Here is a 19,006-nt window from a genome sequence, read left to right on the forward strand (position 1 = left end):
TAATTTTTTGAAAATATGTCAAAATAAGATAGGATAACATTTTAGTCCAATAATTTTTATATCTAATGGTTTTTATAACTTTTTCTAATAATATAACTTTAAAACAATTAAATATAAACGTAAACTTCATTAACCAGAATAATAATTTTTGTAATATATTCTCATCCTTACCAGTCAACGCCCTTAGCTTCATACAAATGGTCTATCGCTATGGTGATTTATCTTGAGGTGGCATTCGGCCGCTGTTCAAACGCACTCCTCCTGATGTGAACTGTTGGTTAAAGTTTTGCCGCGAGTAAGATCAACTGACTGAGGGAACAGCTGCTGACCCAGCATTGATTGAAGCTGGTTATAAGATCATTTAAGGTTTTTGCCGCAAGTAGATCAACTGATTGAGGGAGCTACTGCTGACCCAGCATTGATTGAAGCTGGTTGAAAAAACCATTTAAGGTGTTGCCGCGAGTAGATCAACTGATTGAGGGAGCAACTGCTGACCCAGCATTGATTAAAGCTGGTTAAAAAGATCATTCCGCTTATGTACCTCGCTTGAATTGGATCAGTGTGGTTTGGATAGTGGCGAGTACACTTTCTACTAATACCATGAATCGATACTCCTAGATCTATGATATCGCTTGGTTATTCGTTTTGGGGCGGTTTTAGCTGCACTAACCTGATAGACTGGCTTTAATCATATGATTTCAATAATAAGTAATCCAAGTTTTTTATAACTTCTTTTTAAAATATAAACAATTAAAACATGAGTTTAAACAATTTAATAATAACTTAAGCAATAAAAAATTTTGAATAAACTACAAGCACTCAATAACTTTAAAAGAATATAAAAATATGATAGTATAATTTATTAAAAAGTTACCATTTAAATAATAATATAAGTATATAACATTACGATAGTTAAAACTTATTGGAGAGTCACCATATAATTAATAGAGATATATATATATATATATACTTTTTCAGACACCCGTAATCTATAATCTTTAAAATTCTTTCTAGACACCCGTCTAACTTTGCATAAATCTATTACTTATCATATATTTTAGTATTTGTGTCCTTAGGCTGACAGGTCCAGTTTACATATCGAGTAAGCAGACCTTGTCCGATCGTTTCGGATAAATATGATACCTAACTTCTATTATCTCTTAGGTCGCGGGTAAACGTCAGACATATTCATAGGCAAGATATATATAAATACACATATTTTTAAATCTGTACTGGACATCTGTCCAATTTCTATATTTAATTCTTTACTAATACTAACTCTTATATAATCTTATCTTCGCTACTTTCTGAGGCTTCCACGGCCACACGTGTTCCATTATAGTGATTACACTTTTTTGTGTAATTGCGAATTATAACCAAACCCTAACCACTATCTCGATGCAAGAGATATGAGGAGCACTCGGCAACGACTTCTTCCTACACTAACCATGACGGAACCATTTCCTTTTGACCGTTCGCTAGCTTTTTTGGATATTTAATAGTGGCCACACTTTGTTTTTACTTTACTTTATAGATCTCTTCACCCCTTGTAATGTGAATATGTTAATACGTTTTATGTTACTTCGAAGTAACCTAAGCCATGAATCGATACTTGGAGTCCTTGGTCCTCTTCTGAGAAATTTCGTTGGAGCAAATTAAATAACTTAAATGGAAAGGATAACACAGAATAGAATATTTAGAGAAAACTCTATAATCTTAAAACTTAATGTTCTTAACTATAAGCGTAGTACTTTAAACTCGAAATAAAAATTGTTTTGTATCGCTTTGAATTGTAAACATAAATTGTTCACGTAAATAACACTAATATGAAATAAGCATTTAACTCTAATGAATTTCCTGAGCTGTCTCATCACTAAACATAAAACTATAAATTGTTAGCACATTTTGATCAAATTAGATCCGATTTCTTTAAAAATTATCACATAATTATAGTCATCTAGGCTCACTTGTCTCATATTAAAGTAAACTTAATGTATTTTTTTATCGTATTTGGCTTATCTTACACGTTTCCGAATTAGAAGCTAATTACATTGCACGTTTTTGCAATTTGAAATTAACTACCTCATTTGTCTTGTATCACCTTACACATCTTATATATTTCGTATGAACTAGTCAGATACACATACGAAGCGATCATGTCAAAAATAGCGTTCGAGTTTTTCAAACATGAAAGGTAAACTTTATCTTATTTCTTTATTTGTTTCTTCGAATGTATACATACACAAATGCCAAATGTTTTTTAGGGAACTTATCTTTGAGTATCCCTAGTAACTAAAGGCTAAAATACAATACAAGTTTAACATGCCTCCTTGTGGATAAGTGTGTTTTAAACAAGTATTATTTCCATACACAGAATACTTAATGGAAACAACTTCTAATGTACAGTTTTTGTTTCCATGGTATCATGGGCTTGCTATCCTTTTTTGTTTTGTGTTTTGTGATTGTTTGTGTTCGTTTTTATAAGCATTATTCTTGAGCTAATTTTTTCTGCGTTGCTTTTTTGTTTCTTAAGAGTATATTAGTGTTTACATTTTAATGGGTTTAATTTTAAGGAGTTTGGCTCCGAGTAGTGTGTCCTTTTAGTGTTGCAACATGAGCGAGGCTTGGCGTCGGAATGGGTTTTTTATACTGATTTCGATGATGAGACTCCGACGGGAGTTTTTAGGAGTTGGTGAATTAAACATTCGAAACGTCAAAATACCAGGGTAGAGACCCCCTCAAAAGGGTCAATACCATAACCATTTCCTGATGAGAATCTGGTATTTACACTACCTAATTCGTTTGCTTTTTTCTCAAACACTAATGTATTTTTTATGCGTATCTTTTTTGAGTTTTTTACGCGCGTATTCTAATATTTTTTGTCGAGTAAATTTTTTTGTTCATCTGTCCCGTTTTTGGCTTTATATATTGTTTTTGTACTGTGTTTTTGATTACTATGTTTTTGTCCACCTATTGTCTCCACATTTATACTGTTTTTATATGTGATCCCATGATGTTGTGTTGTGAGTTTGCATTAACTGTTTTGTTTTTGTCCAATAAATTTTCTAATAACTAAGGCCTTATATATTGTTTTTTCAAAAAAACTTTAGCACGAATATAATAATTTAATTTTTGAGTAATAGATAACAACTAAATTCACTATTTAATTATAAGGCAATGATAAGCAATTTTCTAAGTAAGACATCTCATGCACGCACGCGCACCCCTACCACAGGCTCTAATTTTTTATTTTTTGTTTTGTCTAGCGTTTTATAATAAAAAATTAATTCTCAATTAACCCTGAATTTTATACTAAGGCAGAGCAGCAGGCTTTTTTATACTAAGATTAATAAATTAATTTTTTGGACTGCTCGCCCTCACCAAAAACCCTTTTGCGCGGGCGATTTAGCTCCACTGCGCCTGTCCCTATTTTAGTCAGTAGATTTAGCAACACTCCGCTGCGCCAATCCCTATTTAAGTCAGTCGATGTATGCACACTCCACTGCGCCTATCCCTATTTAAGTCAGTCGATGTATGCACACTCCACTGCGCCAATCCCTATTTAAGTCAGTCGATGTATGCGCACTCCACTGCGCCTATCCCTATTTTTTGAATTAATTTAAGCGCGAGTTAACCACAGCGCCAGCACCTATTTTTAAGCAGTAGATACATGTATACTCTATTAGGCATGACTCGTTTCCTTAAGAAATTTGTCATATTAGCATTCCACTGCGCATGCTCATATATATGTTTTTTACATACGTATTAAGAACAATTTAAGGCTCACATTGGCATTCATGGATTACTTTGTGCATGAAAATTTCTTTCTTCAAATCTTATTTAAAATATCTTCTAAATCTTTACAATTTGAATATATTAAGTTTTAGCTATGTACATGGACGTTTAGCTCATTCGGTTAAGATATTACATATGGCCGCGGAGACCGGGGTTCGCATCCCGCGTAGGCAAACATATTTTTCTCTTTTCACTTTTTTCACTTGATTTCTTTTAAGCTTTATGAGACTTACTCATTTATTGATCCATATCAATATTCGCATACCTGTGAATCAGTTCATAGCTTTTTTATTTCTCAGTATAAAAGGCATAAACACACATGCGTTTGTTTAGTAGGCCTCGATTACCTTATGTCATTCACATAATCTGGATGTTATGGCCCATATTGGATCATATCACCTTCTTTCTCTTAAATATATGTGATTCTCTGCTAACTTTAAAAATAAAAAATAAATTAATACATAGCGTAATCAATTAAATAAATATATTATTTAACAATAATAAGAGGATAAAATAGTTTTTTGAAAATATGTCAAAATAAGATAGGATAACATTTTAGTCCAATAATTTTTATATCTAATGGTTTGTATAACTTCTTCTAATAATATAACTTTAAAACAATTAAATATAAACGTAAACTTCATTAACCAGAATAATAATTTTTGTAATATATTCTCATCCTTACCAGTCAACGCCCTTAGCTTCATTCAAATGGTCTATCGCTGTGGTGATTTATCTTGAGGTGGCATTCGGCCGCTGTTCAAACGCACTCCTCCTGATGTGAACTGTTGGTTAAAGTTTTGCCGCGAGTGGGATCAACTGACTGAGGGAACAGCTGCTGACCCAGCATTGATTGAGGCTGGTTAAAAGATCATTTAAGGTTTTTGCCGCAAGTAGATCAACTGATTGAGGGAGCTACTGCTGACCCAGCATTGATTGAAGCTGGTTGAAGGAACCATTTAAGGTGTTGCCGCGAGTAGATCAACTGATTGAGGGAGCAACTGCTGACCCAGCATTGATTAAAGCTGGTTAAAAAGATCATTCCGCTTATGTACCTCGCTTGAATTGGATCAGTGTGGTTTGGATAGTGGCGAGTACACTTTCTACTAATACCATGAATCGATACTCCTAGATCTACGATATCGCTTGGTTATTCGTTTTGGGGCGGTTTTAGCTGCACTAACCTGATAGACTGGCTTTAATCATATGATTTCAATAATAAGTAATCTAAGTTTTTTATAACTTCTTTTTAAAATATAAACAACTAAAACATGAGTTTAAACAATTTAATAATAATTTAAGCAATAAAAAAATTTTGAATAAACTACAAGCACTCAATAACTTTAAAATAATATAATAATATGATAGTATAATTTATTAAAAAGTTACCATTTAAATAATAATATAAGTATATAACATTGCGATAGTTAAAAGTTATTGGAGAGTCACCATATAGTTAATAGAGATATATATATATATACTTTTTCAGACACCCGTAATCTATAATCTTTAAAATTCTTTTTAGACACCCGTCTAACTTTGCATAAATCGATTACTTATCATATATTTTAGTATTTGTTTCCTTAGGCTGACAGGTCCAGTTTACATATCGAGTAAGCAGACCTTGTCCGATCGTTTCGGATATATATGATACCTAACTTCTATTATCTCTCAGGTCGGGGGTAAACGTCAGACATATTCATAGGCAAGATATATATAAATACACATATTTTTAAATCTGTACTGGACATCTGTCCAATTTCTATATTTAATACTTTACTAATACTAACTCTTATATAATCTTATCTTCGCTACTTTCTGAGGCTTCCACGGCCACACGTGTTCCATTATAGTGATTACACTTTTTTGTGTAATTGCGAATTATAACCAAACCCTAACCCTAACCCTAACCCTAACCCTAACCCAAACCCTAACCCTAACCCTAACCCTAACCCTAACCCTAACCCTAACCCTAACCCTAACCCTAACCCTAACCCTAACTCTAACCCTGACCCTAACCCTAACCCTAACCCTAACCCTAACCCTAACCCTAACCCTAACCCTAACCCCTAACCCTAACCCCAAACCTAACCCTGACGGATTTCTAACCCTAACCCTAACCCTAACTATAACCCTGACCCTAAACTTAACCCTAACCATAACCCATAACCTTATCCGTAACCCTAACCCTAATCCTGACGGGTTCTTTATACTGATTTCGATGATAAGACTTCGACGGGAGTTTTTAGGAGTTGGTGAGTTAAACATTCGAATCGTCAAAATACCAGGGTAGAGACCCCCTCAAAAGGGTTAATACCATAACCATTCCCTGATGAGAATCTGGTATTTACACTACCTAATTCGTTTGCTTTTTTCTTAAACACTAATGTCTTTTTATGTGTATCTTTTTTAAGTTTTCTACGCGCGTGTTCTAATGTTTTTTGGTAGAATATCTTAAATGTTTTTTTTGACCGGTTTTTTGCCTTATATGTTGTTTTTGTACTGTGTTTTTGATTACAGTGTCATTGTCCATCCATTGTCTCTACATTTATACTGTTTTCATATATATATAAACATATATATATATATATATATATATATATGTATATATATATATATATATATATATGTATATATATTAATATATATATATATATATATTTACGTTTTTATAAATATGTGTATATATATATATATTTATATATATATATATATATATGTTTATTTAAATATAAATTATAAATATATATAATACAATAAAGTATAACCAAATTTAAGTTTATTTTTAATATTATAATTCAAAAAATCAATTTAAAATAAATTATAAAAACTCAATAAAAATATGTTATATGTGAATTAAAGTTACTACTATTTCCTCCATAAATAAAAAAACTTTTTTGTAGTTTTTATTATCTTTAAATTACCAGATAAAATCTAACTATCTCTTCTTGTAAAAAGTTTATGAAAAAGATTTTTTATTAAAACTTAAAATGTAAATATACTAACTTTGAACATTAAAGATCAAAATTTCGTCAATTTTCATCATCAAATGCAAAAACTTCGGTTATTTTATGATTTAATGTTTTACAACCTACATTTGAGAACCATTGTTCTTCATCAGGAAAATAATGAATTTTATTAGCAATGGTTTCTAAAGTGGAATCATTGACTTCTTTTTTTCTTTTTTTCATTTCCACTTCTGCGCATTGTTTGACATGTTTTCGCTCCAAAGGAAGAAAAGGAACATAAACGTTTATTAATGCCCTTTTAATGATATTGGAGTTTTTAAACCCACCTGGTAAATAAAAAGCGTTATCAGATATAATTTTCTCCAGGTCTTTACTGCCAATTGTCTCTCTTGCTTTGTTACTTCTATAATGATTAATAGTATAATTCTTAATTTCTTCACTAACAGAATTGCTTAAAAAAATATATATATTTTTTCGATAATCTATACCATCTATTTCATCGATGTAGTCTAAATAAGGAGCAATAGAATTGCCAACATTCTCTGGCATTTCATGAAATTCATCAAAGATAAATAATGTGCGCTCACATAGCTTACTATTATTCTCTAAACTCTCAGAAATAGCCTTTTTGTATTCTATCTGATACGACTCACTTTTATGAGGAAATCGTTTAGACGCAACTATATGATGAACAAAATTACTTTTTTTACCCTTTTTGTATATAGAGTTGGCTATTATTTCTGAAACATAATTTTTTCCAGACCCAGTCGGTCCATGGAAAGACATGACCAAAGGTGAACTTGGACTTGTATTGTTAATATGATTTTTAACTGCATTAACAACAAGATTTTTGACTAGATGCTGGCCAAATACTTTTGAACTCAATTCGTTTTCCAACTCATCAACTCTCCGATTCACCCATAAATCATCACAGCATTCGTTTTTTTTACAATCTAAAATGTAAATATTAGTTAAAAATTTTTTGAGTATTTGGTTTAAAGAAGAATCAATAATAGTTAAACTTTCTTTAAACTGAGAAACAGTTGGAAAGATTTTCATATTCTTAAACTACGACATACCTGGATATAGTATGTGACAAAAGACCTACTTTTGACTAAATAAAAAGGTTTTTAAAAACACAGGCCTTTAGAGAAAAATGTAATCATCAGGATGATAAGCTAATAGACTATTACTAATATATTTTTAACATCATTTCTTTTTTAATTATGAATTTACTTATTTTTAGTTAATGCAACAATATGTCTACAATTAAAAGTTATAATTTTAAAAGATAATATAATCTGTTATAAAAGTTAAAAAAAATAGGATAGCATTTTAGAAATCAGACACATTAAAAAAAACCATTTTAAGACAAACTTTTTAAAAAATGTCTCATTTATAACAACCTAAAATGAAAAGATCACAATTATATGCAGCAACAAACAAAGTAGAAAAGCTGGTATGTAATAGTGGTGTTTAAACTGGTGTTTAAAAGACAATTTGTACTTTATCAAACTGTTTATTTCTATTTAAGACGTCGTATCAGCAATTAACGATTAGTCTCTCAAAAGTTTTTTTCTCAGAAGAGATAGATTAGACTGCATTTTAATATTATTATTTTTGGATCAGTCATGAAGTTCGTTACAATTATAAACTATGTCACGGTATGCAGACACTCTGCATCCCAGACAGCAATCTTCCATTTGCCCAACGTAAGTTTTAAAATTGGTAAGTTTATTCCGTTGGGGGAACATCTACCCAACGTTTTTTTTCGGCGTATTATTTCAATTAAGCAAAACGGTTTTTTGCAAATATCACAATACATTTGGCCAACATTTAGCTAATGTTCTTTTTACTGCATCAAAATTTTTGAATGATATATTTTGTTACGAAAATCTGTTTTTACACTATAGCCGTGGCCAATATTTAGCCGATGTAATAGCGAATCATTTTTTAGTAAATTTTTTACAAAACATTTAAAAAAAATGATATGGTTTTTCATAGTAAAATATAGTTTTGATAAGATATTTCTATTTTTTTATATTTAAAAAAAAACTATAATTATTAATCTTCTCAGAATCATAAAAGATTTCTCATGTGAAATAAACTTCAAGAGGTTCTTGTGACTTAATATTTTAGTTTTTAAAATGATGAAGTATTATTTAAATTATATGCTTATAACATTTTCCTACAATCTAAATTATCACTATAATAGTAAATAAAGCAATTGTTTTTGTGTAAAATTAAAAGTTACTTTTTTTATACTTATTAATGTATTGACATTTCAAAATGTTAAATTTATTTAACACTCTTTATTAAAAAAGTCAAACATTTGAAATGCCATACACTAATTAGTTATAAGGTATTCGTAATTTATTACTAGTGTCATTAAATATAAAGTTTTATATATGACTACTACAGTGGCATTGTAGTTGTTAGAAGCTGATCTTTTTTACTTTAAATATCTTTTTTTTGTTTTATATTTTCTGTATTTGATTGTGAAATCAAACAAAGAAAAACCTTAACTGACATATTAAAACAGTGTACAAAAAGTGATGTTACTAGAATCAATTTCTACTTATGAAAAGTTTCTAATATTGCTAGACATTTTATTATGAGATCAATGACTAGTCTATAATAATTGATTGAATTATGAGATCAATAAATAATTATTAAAAGCAACTGTAACAAAAAAACTCAATTCAAATCTTATTTATAATTGTCTAATTTAAATCATAATTTAAATAAATTTAAATTAACTAATTTAAAGCAATCGATTTAAATCAAAATAACCCTTTATATATTCCATCTTTCTGAGGCAAAGGGACCTTTTTCTTGGTTTTTTTTATTTTTTTATTTAATTTTATTGGATATTGTTTATATTTTCTTTGGGTACAACAGTTAACAACTTTAAGCTTAAACATTAACTTCAGTTATAACTTAATTATTAATGAATTGATTTATAGATTTTCATAGCAATGCAAGATTGAAGTTAGCAAAAAGTTAAACTTCTGCTTCGGAGAACAAAAAGAAAGACATGGTTTTTTCCTTATTTTCATATAATAAAACAAAAATTATTATTAGACTTTGGATTTAAATGTAACTCCAAACTCTGTGCAGCAGTTCAATGTTTGCTCTAAGAAGTTAAATTAACAAAATTTATGAAACGGTAAGTTTTATTAGAACGGTAAAACTTATTAAAAGGTAAGTTTTTGTCTGTTAATTGGAAATCTTCATCGGTAGCTTCAACTTTTACACTTTTTAAAGTCTTTTTCATATATTACAGTAAAGAAGTCAGAGTGTTAGTTAACATTTTATTGTGCAATAATCATCATATCAATCTTACATCAACTTTGACATCCATTTGAAATCAACTATTAGGAAAAAAAAAGAAATAGTATTTATATGAGGGTAAGGTTTTAACAGTTGCCGATTGTTCATTATTATTTATATATGAATGATTATTTAAATTTATCTCATAGACAAAGGTAATACAATAATTTTATAAATGATGTTGTTTTTAAAAACTGAATTCTTATTAAATCTCAGAATTAAAGTAGGTAAAAAAAAAACGAGTATAGACAAGGTATGTACTCTCCTTAGAAAACCTGGAAAGTTTGTTCATTTAGGCTAAAGTCATGGAAAACCTGGAAAAGTCAGGGATTTTTTTATCTTCAGATAATAATGGGAAAGTCATAGAATTCTGATTGAGAACTTGTTTTACAGCTACGCTGTAATGTTTTTGTTAGTGCTACCCATTTATTTTTTTCTGAAGTTTATGTTTTTCTTAGTGTTCATTCTTAGTAATATCTAATTTAACGAATAGCTAAGTTTTATAAGTTTTGTCATTTAAAGCATGTACAATATTGGCATTTCCATTACAGCAGATTGTACTTTTAAACATACTGTAAAAGCCATTGTTAAAGTGGTCTGGGAAATTCATTTGATTTTTTAAAAAGTTCAGGATATTTTAAATAAATGTTCGGCTTCAACCCTGTTAAAAAAAATTGTTTTAATAGGAATTGTTTTCTTTTACAGTGCAATCTGTACCTCAAATGTTTACTAGAATTGTTTTGTGTCAGTGCCAGAAGTTGAATGCACGCCAGCAATTTCCATAGTTCATAAAAATATTAATAATCCATTATCAAGTATATATTTTTATCAATTAAAATTTGCCCCACTGTCTTTATTTTTATTTGCTTTTTTAGTAAATGTTGTAGTTACTTCCATAAAGTATAAATGTTATATGTGTTTTGTGGTATAATTTCTAAGAATAATAAGAATTTTTTTTCAAGATAAGTTGTATCCCATTAAGATATGAGTGTATTATTGGCACGATGGGCAAGCATTGAAGTGCAACTTGGTGAACTAAAAAACACATTAAAAAACACAATTTAACTATATAAAAATTTGAGTAACAAAGATATGCTGAATAATGATTTTCCTAAAAGAGTGTCATTGTCATTAAAAGCAGTGGAGAATTTAAGTACTCTAGAAGAAAAAAGACAAAAAAATACTTAAGAAATTGGTAAATATTTTTTGATTATCCGTTTATGCATTTTGAATGATATCTTTGCACAATTTATATACTTTAAACAAACTACTCTTTAAAGATTTTTTGTAAATGAGATTTTATGTTAATTTAAGTCTAACCAAAAGTAGTTTGTCTAACCAAAAGTAATTTGTCTAACGTCTTATACAATAGTGGTCTAATTTTAGATATGATATTGGGCCATTATTGTATACAACTTTGCGCGAACTTGCATAGAACGTTGGGTCAATGTTTTATACAAGATTGGCCTTACGTTGTATACAACGTTGGTCTAATGTTGGGTAAACGTTGTATACAACATTGCACCAATCTTGTACACAACATTGGGCCAATGCCTAATCAATGATTAAACCTGCATTGGGCCAACATCGAATTTTGACCCTTTGCCAATGCATCACCATGCATTGGCCCAACGTTGGTCTAATTTAAGCTTGTTGTCTAGGATACGCCAATAATTCAATTTTTATGGTTTTTATGATAAATAGGTCGAACATCATTATTCCCACAGGTAAGCTAATTGAAATTTCTAATTGTTTTTATAAACGGTAAGAGTTGCATTATATGTATTTTAGCATGCTGATTTCAAGAATGCCAATCATTTTAACACATCGAGTAAGAAGTCTCTGCTAAGTGGAAACTAAAATATAGACAAAACCCGAATAACACTACTTCTGTAGGAAATGTGTAAAAGAAAATTAAATGTCATATAGTTAAACAATTTTAGATAATTTGTCATTCACTCAACTGAACTATGTCAAATTGAAGTCAAATTAACTTAATTTGACTTCAATTTGACATAGTTCAGTTGAGTGAATTTCAATATACATATGTATATATATATATATATATATATATATATATATATATATATATATATATATATATATATATATATATATATATATATATATATATATGTATATATATATATATATATATATATATATATATATATATATATATATATATATATATATATATATATATATATATATATATATATTTAATTTTGAAAACTAATGACCAACAAAAACTCTTCCATCAGCTTTGCTTTAACCAGACGAGGAAACTTACTTGAAAAGTATTTAAATGTGTGCCATATTTTGACAATGCCTTCACAAACAGTTTTATTATGCCAGGTTTGATATAGAGTGGTGGTGAAAAGTTCTTTTAAAGATTAGCCAACGAATTAAAGTTAACAAATTTATCTGCAACCTTCAATGTTCTTTTAGCCACACTCTCTGGTTTTAGTGTTTAGCTTTAGCACAACTTCGCATTCACATAGAAAACAGGGAAAATCAGTATAACCACCTTGCTGTCCAAGTATCATAGAAATTACTTTAAGATCTCCATAATCTGTCAACTTAAATCCTTGTACAAAATATTTTTCTATATTTCTATACCAAGCAAAAAAAGTTCCATGCATCAAATACTTCTTCCTTGCAGTCTGGATCCTAGTAACTCAAAAGATTTTTTCTGAATTCCTAAATTTTGAATTCGGTCATTTAATTCAGTTAAAGAAAATTGATATATCCTCCTGAAGTTGCCTACATCAGTCAACGCAGTGGTTTTAAGGCTCTCTCAAGATCATGGGAACACCAAAACAAACTAATTTAACTTTACCTTTTGATTAAAATTCATGTCCTTTGACACACACTGAACAAACTCGACGTGGAGCCGTCGAAAATGCAAAAGACACTATTTTTTTAACAACATCTGTAACGTTTTTTTTGTTTTTTCACTACAAAGTTAGCAAAAAACATCAGAAGAATTTGCATAACCTCTTGAAGTCATTTAAAACGTGAAACGCCCATTTAAAAACTTATAAAATAAACAATTAATTAAAAGGACATGGTAGGAAGTGTGGGAACTCCGGCATTCGTATATAACGGGATTTTCCATAATTACATAACTACTATGGCAAACTTTAATACATATGATTCAACGCAGATTATATTTTCGTCATAAGTTACTACATGTTTAGCTTTAGCCTATATAACATAAAATTATTTTATAATTTCGAATTAAAGGTCGTCGATAAAATACGTACAACAAACCTGAGAAATTTGACCCACCATTTTCGTTTAAAAACGTACTAAAAATTGTATAAATTAGGAAATAATTTTTAGACTAAAGTGTGCATCTTTTAAAGTTAACTGATAACTTTATACAATACCAAAGCACTTGGTTTTAGCATAGGACTCCAATTTTAAAAAAATACTTGTCTTCAAATATATATATATATATATATATATATATATATATATATATATATATATATATATATATATATATATATATATATGTATATACATATATCTACATATATATATATTTATATATATATATATATATATATATATATATATATATATATAAATATATATATATATATATATATGTATATATATATATATATATATATATATATATATATATATATATATATATATGTAGATATATATATGAAGATATATATATATACATATATATATATTTATATATATATATTTATATATATATATATATATATATATATACATATATATATATATATATATATATATATATATATATATATATATATATATATATATATATATATATGTTTATATATTGAAATTTACCCAACTGAACAATGTCAATTACAAAACTAGCCAATTATATTCCTAAAAAACCCGACTATAACTAAAAAATTGCCTTTTTTGGGGGAATTGTGTGAGACTCCCAATTCTTTTAATTATTTATAACAATTATTTAACAATTATTTAAATATAATTAATTTACAGGCTTACATGTGAGTTCGTTGTGCCGAGAAGTCAATGCGTGCGAATTTTTTTATTAAATTTTCCAAGTTCAGCAGTTAGAAATAGGAATTAGCCCCTTTTTCAAAGGAGGAGAAAAAGTTGCAGACTTGTGTCATTAAGTCAGATGTTTTGAAAGTTTTTCAAGTTAAATGTTTTATTTAACTTTAAGATAACATGCTACTAAAAAAGTGTTTAAAGAAATATGCTACTATAGAAACAAAATAAAAAATATATTTTTTTTAATCACTAGTTTGAAACAAAATAATAATGTTATGCATGAGATTAAAATATTTTAAGATGTTTCATAATTTTAGCGGGCATCAAGAGCATTCAAATTTATTTCTTTAGTGGTTTTGATAGGCTTTGTATCACCATCATCATCACCATCGACATCATCATCACCATCGACATCATCATCATCATCATCATCATCATCATTATCATCATCATCATCATCATCATCATCATCATCATCATCATCATCATCATCATCATCATCATCATCATCATCATCATCATCATCATCATCATCATCATCATCATCATCATCATCATCATCATCATCATCATCATCATCATCATCATCATTATAATAATTATAAGTTAATAGAAAACCTTGACATTTCCGTAAATTACATGATTTTGTTACTAATGTCTCTCCTTTACAAGATTCCCCATTATTAGCAGGAACAGGACTTGTGCAAGCGCGATATTTTGATTTTGTACCATCACCACAAGTCACAGAGCATTCACCCCATGAACTCCATTCAGAGAAGCCACCATTTACTTAAAATATATAAAAATTGAAAAATATAACATATTCAAAAATTTTTTAAAATAATAAATGTACCCTCACTCTGGATTTTCCTCAATTTACTTTGGAGGAGGTGAGCGACATCAACAACTTCAATCTATTTATTTTTCGTAAATCACTTTTACAATGTTTTATATTACAAGTTTTAATAATAATTATAACAATAGTAACAATAGTAATAATATACTACAATAACATAAGATAAAAAAAATTAATACAAACTATAGTAATAGTAGTAATAAGTATGTTTACAATAATTAAAATGAAAAAAGAATCATATTAACTATTATTATAATTGTAGTTATGAGCGTAAAATTATTTATAAAAATTAGTTAATGATTTGTTAAGGATGGTGTCACTCATTCAGAAACTTTTTTCAAAGGAGTGACACCATTTTTTAAACATAAGATATGTAATAATAAGCAAAAACCTACATTGAAACACATGGATTGTAAACACATAGATTTAGACACAGAACATACATTAAAATAAACATGTAGAAATAACAATTTGCAGGTTTTAACAATAATAAAAAAATACAAAAATAAACAGAAATTACTGATGATAAGTGTAGTACTGACAAAAGGAAAAATAAAAGAATATTTTAATCGTAAGAACAATATGTTAAAAAGTTAGAATAAAAAGTTTTAATTTTTATTCTAACTTTTTTATTCAGAATTTTTCTAAATTGATATTGTTTAAGATGGAGTAAATTTATTTTCGGATATAGTTTTTTGGACTCATTCAAAATGCATGCAAGGCTCCTATTCCATTCACAGATTCACTGATAAAAAATAGAATTTTTACCATACTTCTGGGTTATATAAAATGGTACATTAGTTTTCCATTGTACACATTTCTAATATAGTAGGAATGTAATAGTCTACTTTTTGTGGACAAATTTTTGATAGGGGAAGGTAAGTTTTATTTAATGAGTCAAAACTAAAAAAAAAGGTTAGCAGATTTTACTAGCGTTGGAAATGTTAGAATAAAAAGCTTTTGAAGGACTTCAATTTATCTGCTTCAATTGGATAGAAATTTATTATTTTAATAAATTGACGCTGAGACGATTCAATAGTTTCCAACATGACCCCAAACTTGACAACAAAATCTAAAATGAGATAAAAATAATGCATAGTAAATATTCTTAAGTGTAACTTTATCAACATAATAACGAATTATCGAAATCATACCGTTAGCTCTTGCTTAGTTCATTAATGTGAAATTTTCATGAAAGATTGAAATCAATTAGTACTGGTGTATTAATTGATTTTGAAGAAATGAATGAAAAAGGTATTTAATAACTTTCGAAGGATATAATTGTTTATTATTAATTTTGATTTTGATTTCAACATTTTTATAGAAATAATTTTTTCTCGGAGATAAAAAAAATTAGTTCAATTTTTTCGGTATTAAGACATTTTAAATTAGCATTTAACCAGTAAACTATACCTTTTAGATCCGAATTATTATTTTTACATAAAAAATGAAACGATTTGTTGATGTGCAAGAGATTTATTTTATCAGCAAACAGATGTACTGAAGAGAAGTGGACAGAATTGATTAGGTCGTTAACGTATTACAAAAATAAACGAGGACCTAGAACAGAACCTAGAGGAACACCACACAAAACTGATTTATTACTTGAATTGAAACCATTAATACTTACAAATTGTTTTCGATCTGAAATACAACATTGAAACAAGGCATTTACCATACCGCAAATTCCATAATGTTTTAATTTAGAAATCAAAACACTTTGGCAAATGGTATTGAAAGCTTTTTGTAAATCGATAAAAACACCACAAACAAAATGACCAGTATCAAGAGCTTTCCTAATTTTTTCCGTTATACCTACTAACGCATGGCAAGTTGAATGTTTTTATCGAAAACTAAATTGAAAATTATTTAAACAATTAAATGAGTTTAGAAAGAGTTCACTCTATATTACATAAGTTTAAACTAAACTACGGACCTATTTCTCTTTTATCTAAACAATGTTAGATACAAGAGAAGTATGTCTGTAGTTAGTGCAGGAAAGTTTAAAGCCTTTTTTGAATATAGGAATAATGCGAGATAACTTCAAAATATCAGGAAATGTTCCATTTATAAATGAAGTATTAAATAGTTTAGAATAAATATTTGAAAATTCATAGTTAAAATTTATAAGAATAATTCTGGGAATGCTTTTTGACCCTAACGATCTTTTGGAATCAATTTAGATATAAAAGATAACAAAAAAATATGATACTCATTTATATTTTTATAAAAAATCATAAGCAATGATTTGTAACTTTATTTAAATCTGCTTCAATAAAAACATAAGTTAAGATTTAAGTTATTTAACTCAAATGGCTTTCAAAAAAGTTTGTACTTTTTTTCTTCTCAACAAAATCTTTCTTCCTTCGAGTAAAACAACTTTAATAATTCTTATATAAAGCTTATTTAAGAGACAATTGTATTTTTTTTTATTTTAATTATAAAAAAACCATATGTAACTAAATAATAAAAATAAAAATATAAAAAACTTTTATTGATACTTCATTATTAGTTACTTTATTTATAAAAGCTATAAATGTTTAGTAAAGCCTTTTTACATTTTTGTAAAATTTCCAGTTTTGAATCATTTCAGCCCCACTGTGCGTCACCCATAAAAGTTTTCTTAAATTACGCTTTTGACCAATGACTTTTTCATTATTACCTGTAGGTTATTTTTGATTGCACCTTTTCTTTTTTGAACCCAAAAAATGAAAGTAAAAATGTTTTTAAATTTAAATTTTATCTTTATAATTTTTTTTTTTAATAGAAAATAAGTATTAAAAAGGTTTTTAATAAAATTTAAATAATTTTTTTTTTTGTATAATTAAAACTAATTTTTGTTTTAAACTGACCGAGTCAAACAGAGAAGAAAAAAACTATGAACAATTAAAAAGGGTTACTTAGACAAAGATGATGAAGAAAAAAATTCGAAATATATTCCTGGAGGGTTTTGATATGTTTTTTGTGAACATTTTATTATGGTTTTATTCTTTTGTTTTATATATTTGTCGTTTTCTCAGAATAAAGTTTTGCTTCGAATAAAAGTCTTTAAAACATGATAACTTTGGACTCGTTTAAGCTTTTTATCTAATTTTTTTTTTGATTTTTCACAATTTCGCAATTTACTGTAATTAGTGTTATATAGTGTTACTTTTTCAATTTCAATTAGTGTTATATAGTGTTATATAGTGTTGCATATATATATACGTATATATATGTGTGTAAATATATATATATATATATTTATATATATATATATATATATATATATATATATATATATATATATATATACATATATAAATATATATATACATACATAATATATTTCACACGTTGAAGATAACAAAAAACTATGTAAATCAGGATGTTTAAGATACTTTTGATACTTAACGTAAGACAAATGAATATAAGATTTGAGTTAATGAGCAACATTTGTAAATAAAGTGTTAAATGATTTAGAGCTTAGAGTTGGATCATTTGATAAGACAAAATGCATGTGTAAATACAAAGTTACAAGTATGATTACTGCCTTTTTGACACTCTTTTGGATTGTTGTCTAAGATTTTAAAAATTAACATTAAAAATGTTAAACATTGAGATTGCACTGAACATTAAAAACAATTAAGAGCATAACTAAATTTTTTTTTAAATACATACTTTTGTGTACTTAAGTCAGCATTTAGTGAGCAAATGTTGACTTAACCCTGAGCTCATTGAAAACTGAGCACTTTTTTTATATCAAAAATATTTTCTAATTATCGGCTATAAATGTCTTATTATAATGTAAGTTATTTTAAAAAAAAGAGTTTTTTTTCTAAATTCTGGAGAAGGACAATTGTGTCTATGTTATTAGTATTAGTAAAAGTCAAAATTTGAAAAGTTAAACATTTTTTATTTTTATATCTTACTAAATGGCTAGAATAGTAAATGCTTTGCATTTGTTATACCACAAAATGCACTGCATTTAAAAAATATTTAGACAAATCAAATACACTGTATTTTTTTATTTATATATAACAAATAGGTA

The 19,006-nt window shown here is 27.7% G+C and overlaps 1 protein-coding gene across 3 annotated transcripts in view; it reads right to left on the reverse strand.

Annotated features, from left to right (window-relative positions):
* Positions 1-6,559: 6,559 nt before the first annotated feature.
* The window catches only part of LOC136090426 (torsin-1A-like), a 57,466-nt gene continuing 45,019 nt past the window's right edge, over positions 6,560-19,006 (reverse strand). For 2 of the 3 annotated variants that reach the window (XM_065817041.1, XM_065817043.1), the window contains exons 5-6: positions 14,739-14,909; positions 6,560-7,717 (exon numbers count right to left, since the gene is read on the reverse strand). In XM_065817041.1, coding sequence (XP_065673113.1) covers positions 6,828-7,717; positions 14,739-14,909 — 1,061 coding nt within the window. In that variant the 3' untranslated portion in view covers positions 6,560-6,827. The remainder of the gene's footprint in view (positions 7,718-14,738; positions 14,910-19,006) is intronic. The other variant, XM_065817042.1, reaches the window with a different exon arrangement.

This window comes from Hydra vulgaris, chromosome 14 (genome assembly GCF_038396675.1).
Source record: "Hydra vulgaris chromosome 14, alternate assembly HydraT2T_AEP".
NCBI lineage: Eukaryota > Metazoa > Cnidaria > Hydrozoa > Anthoathecata > Hydridae > Hydra > Hydra vulgaris.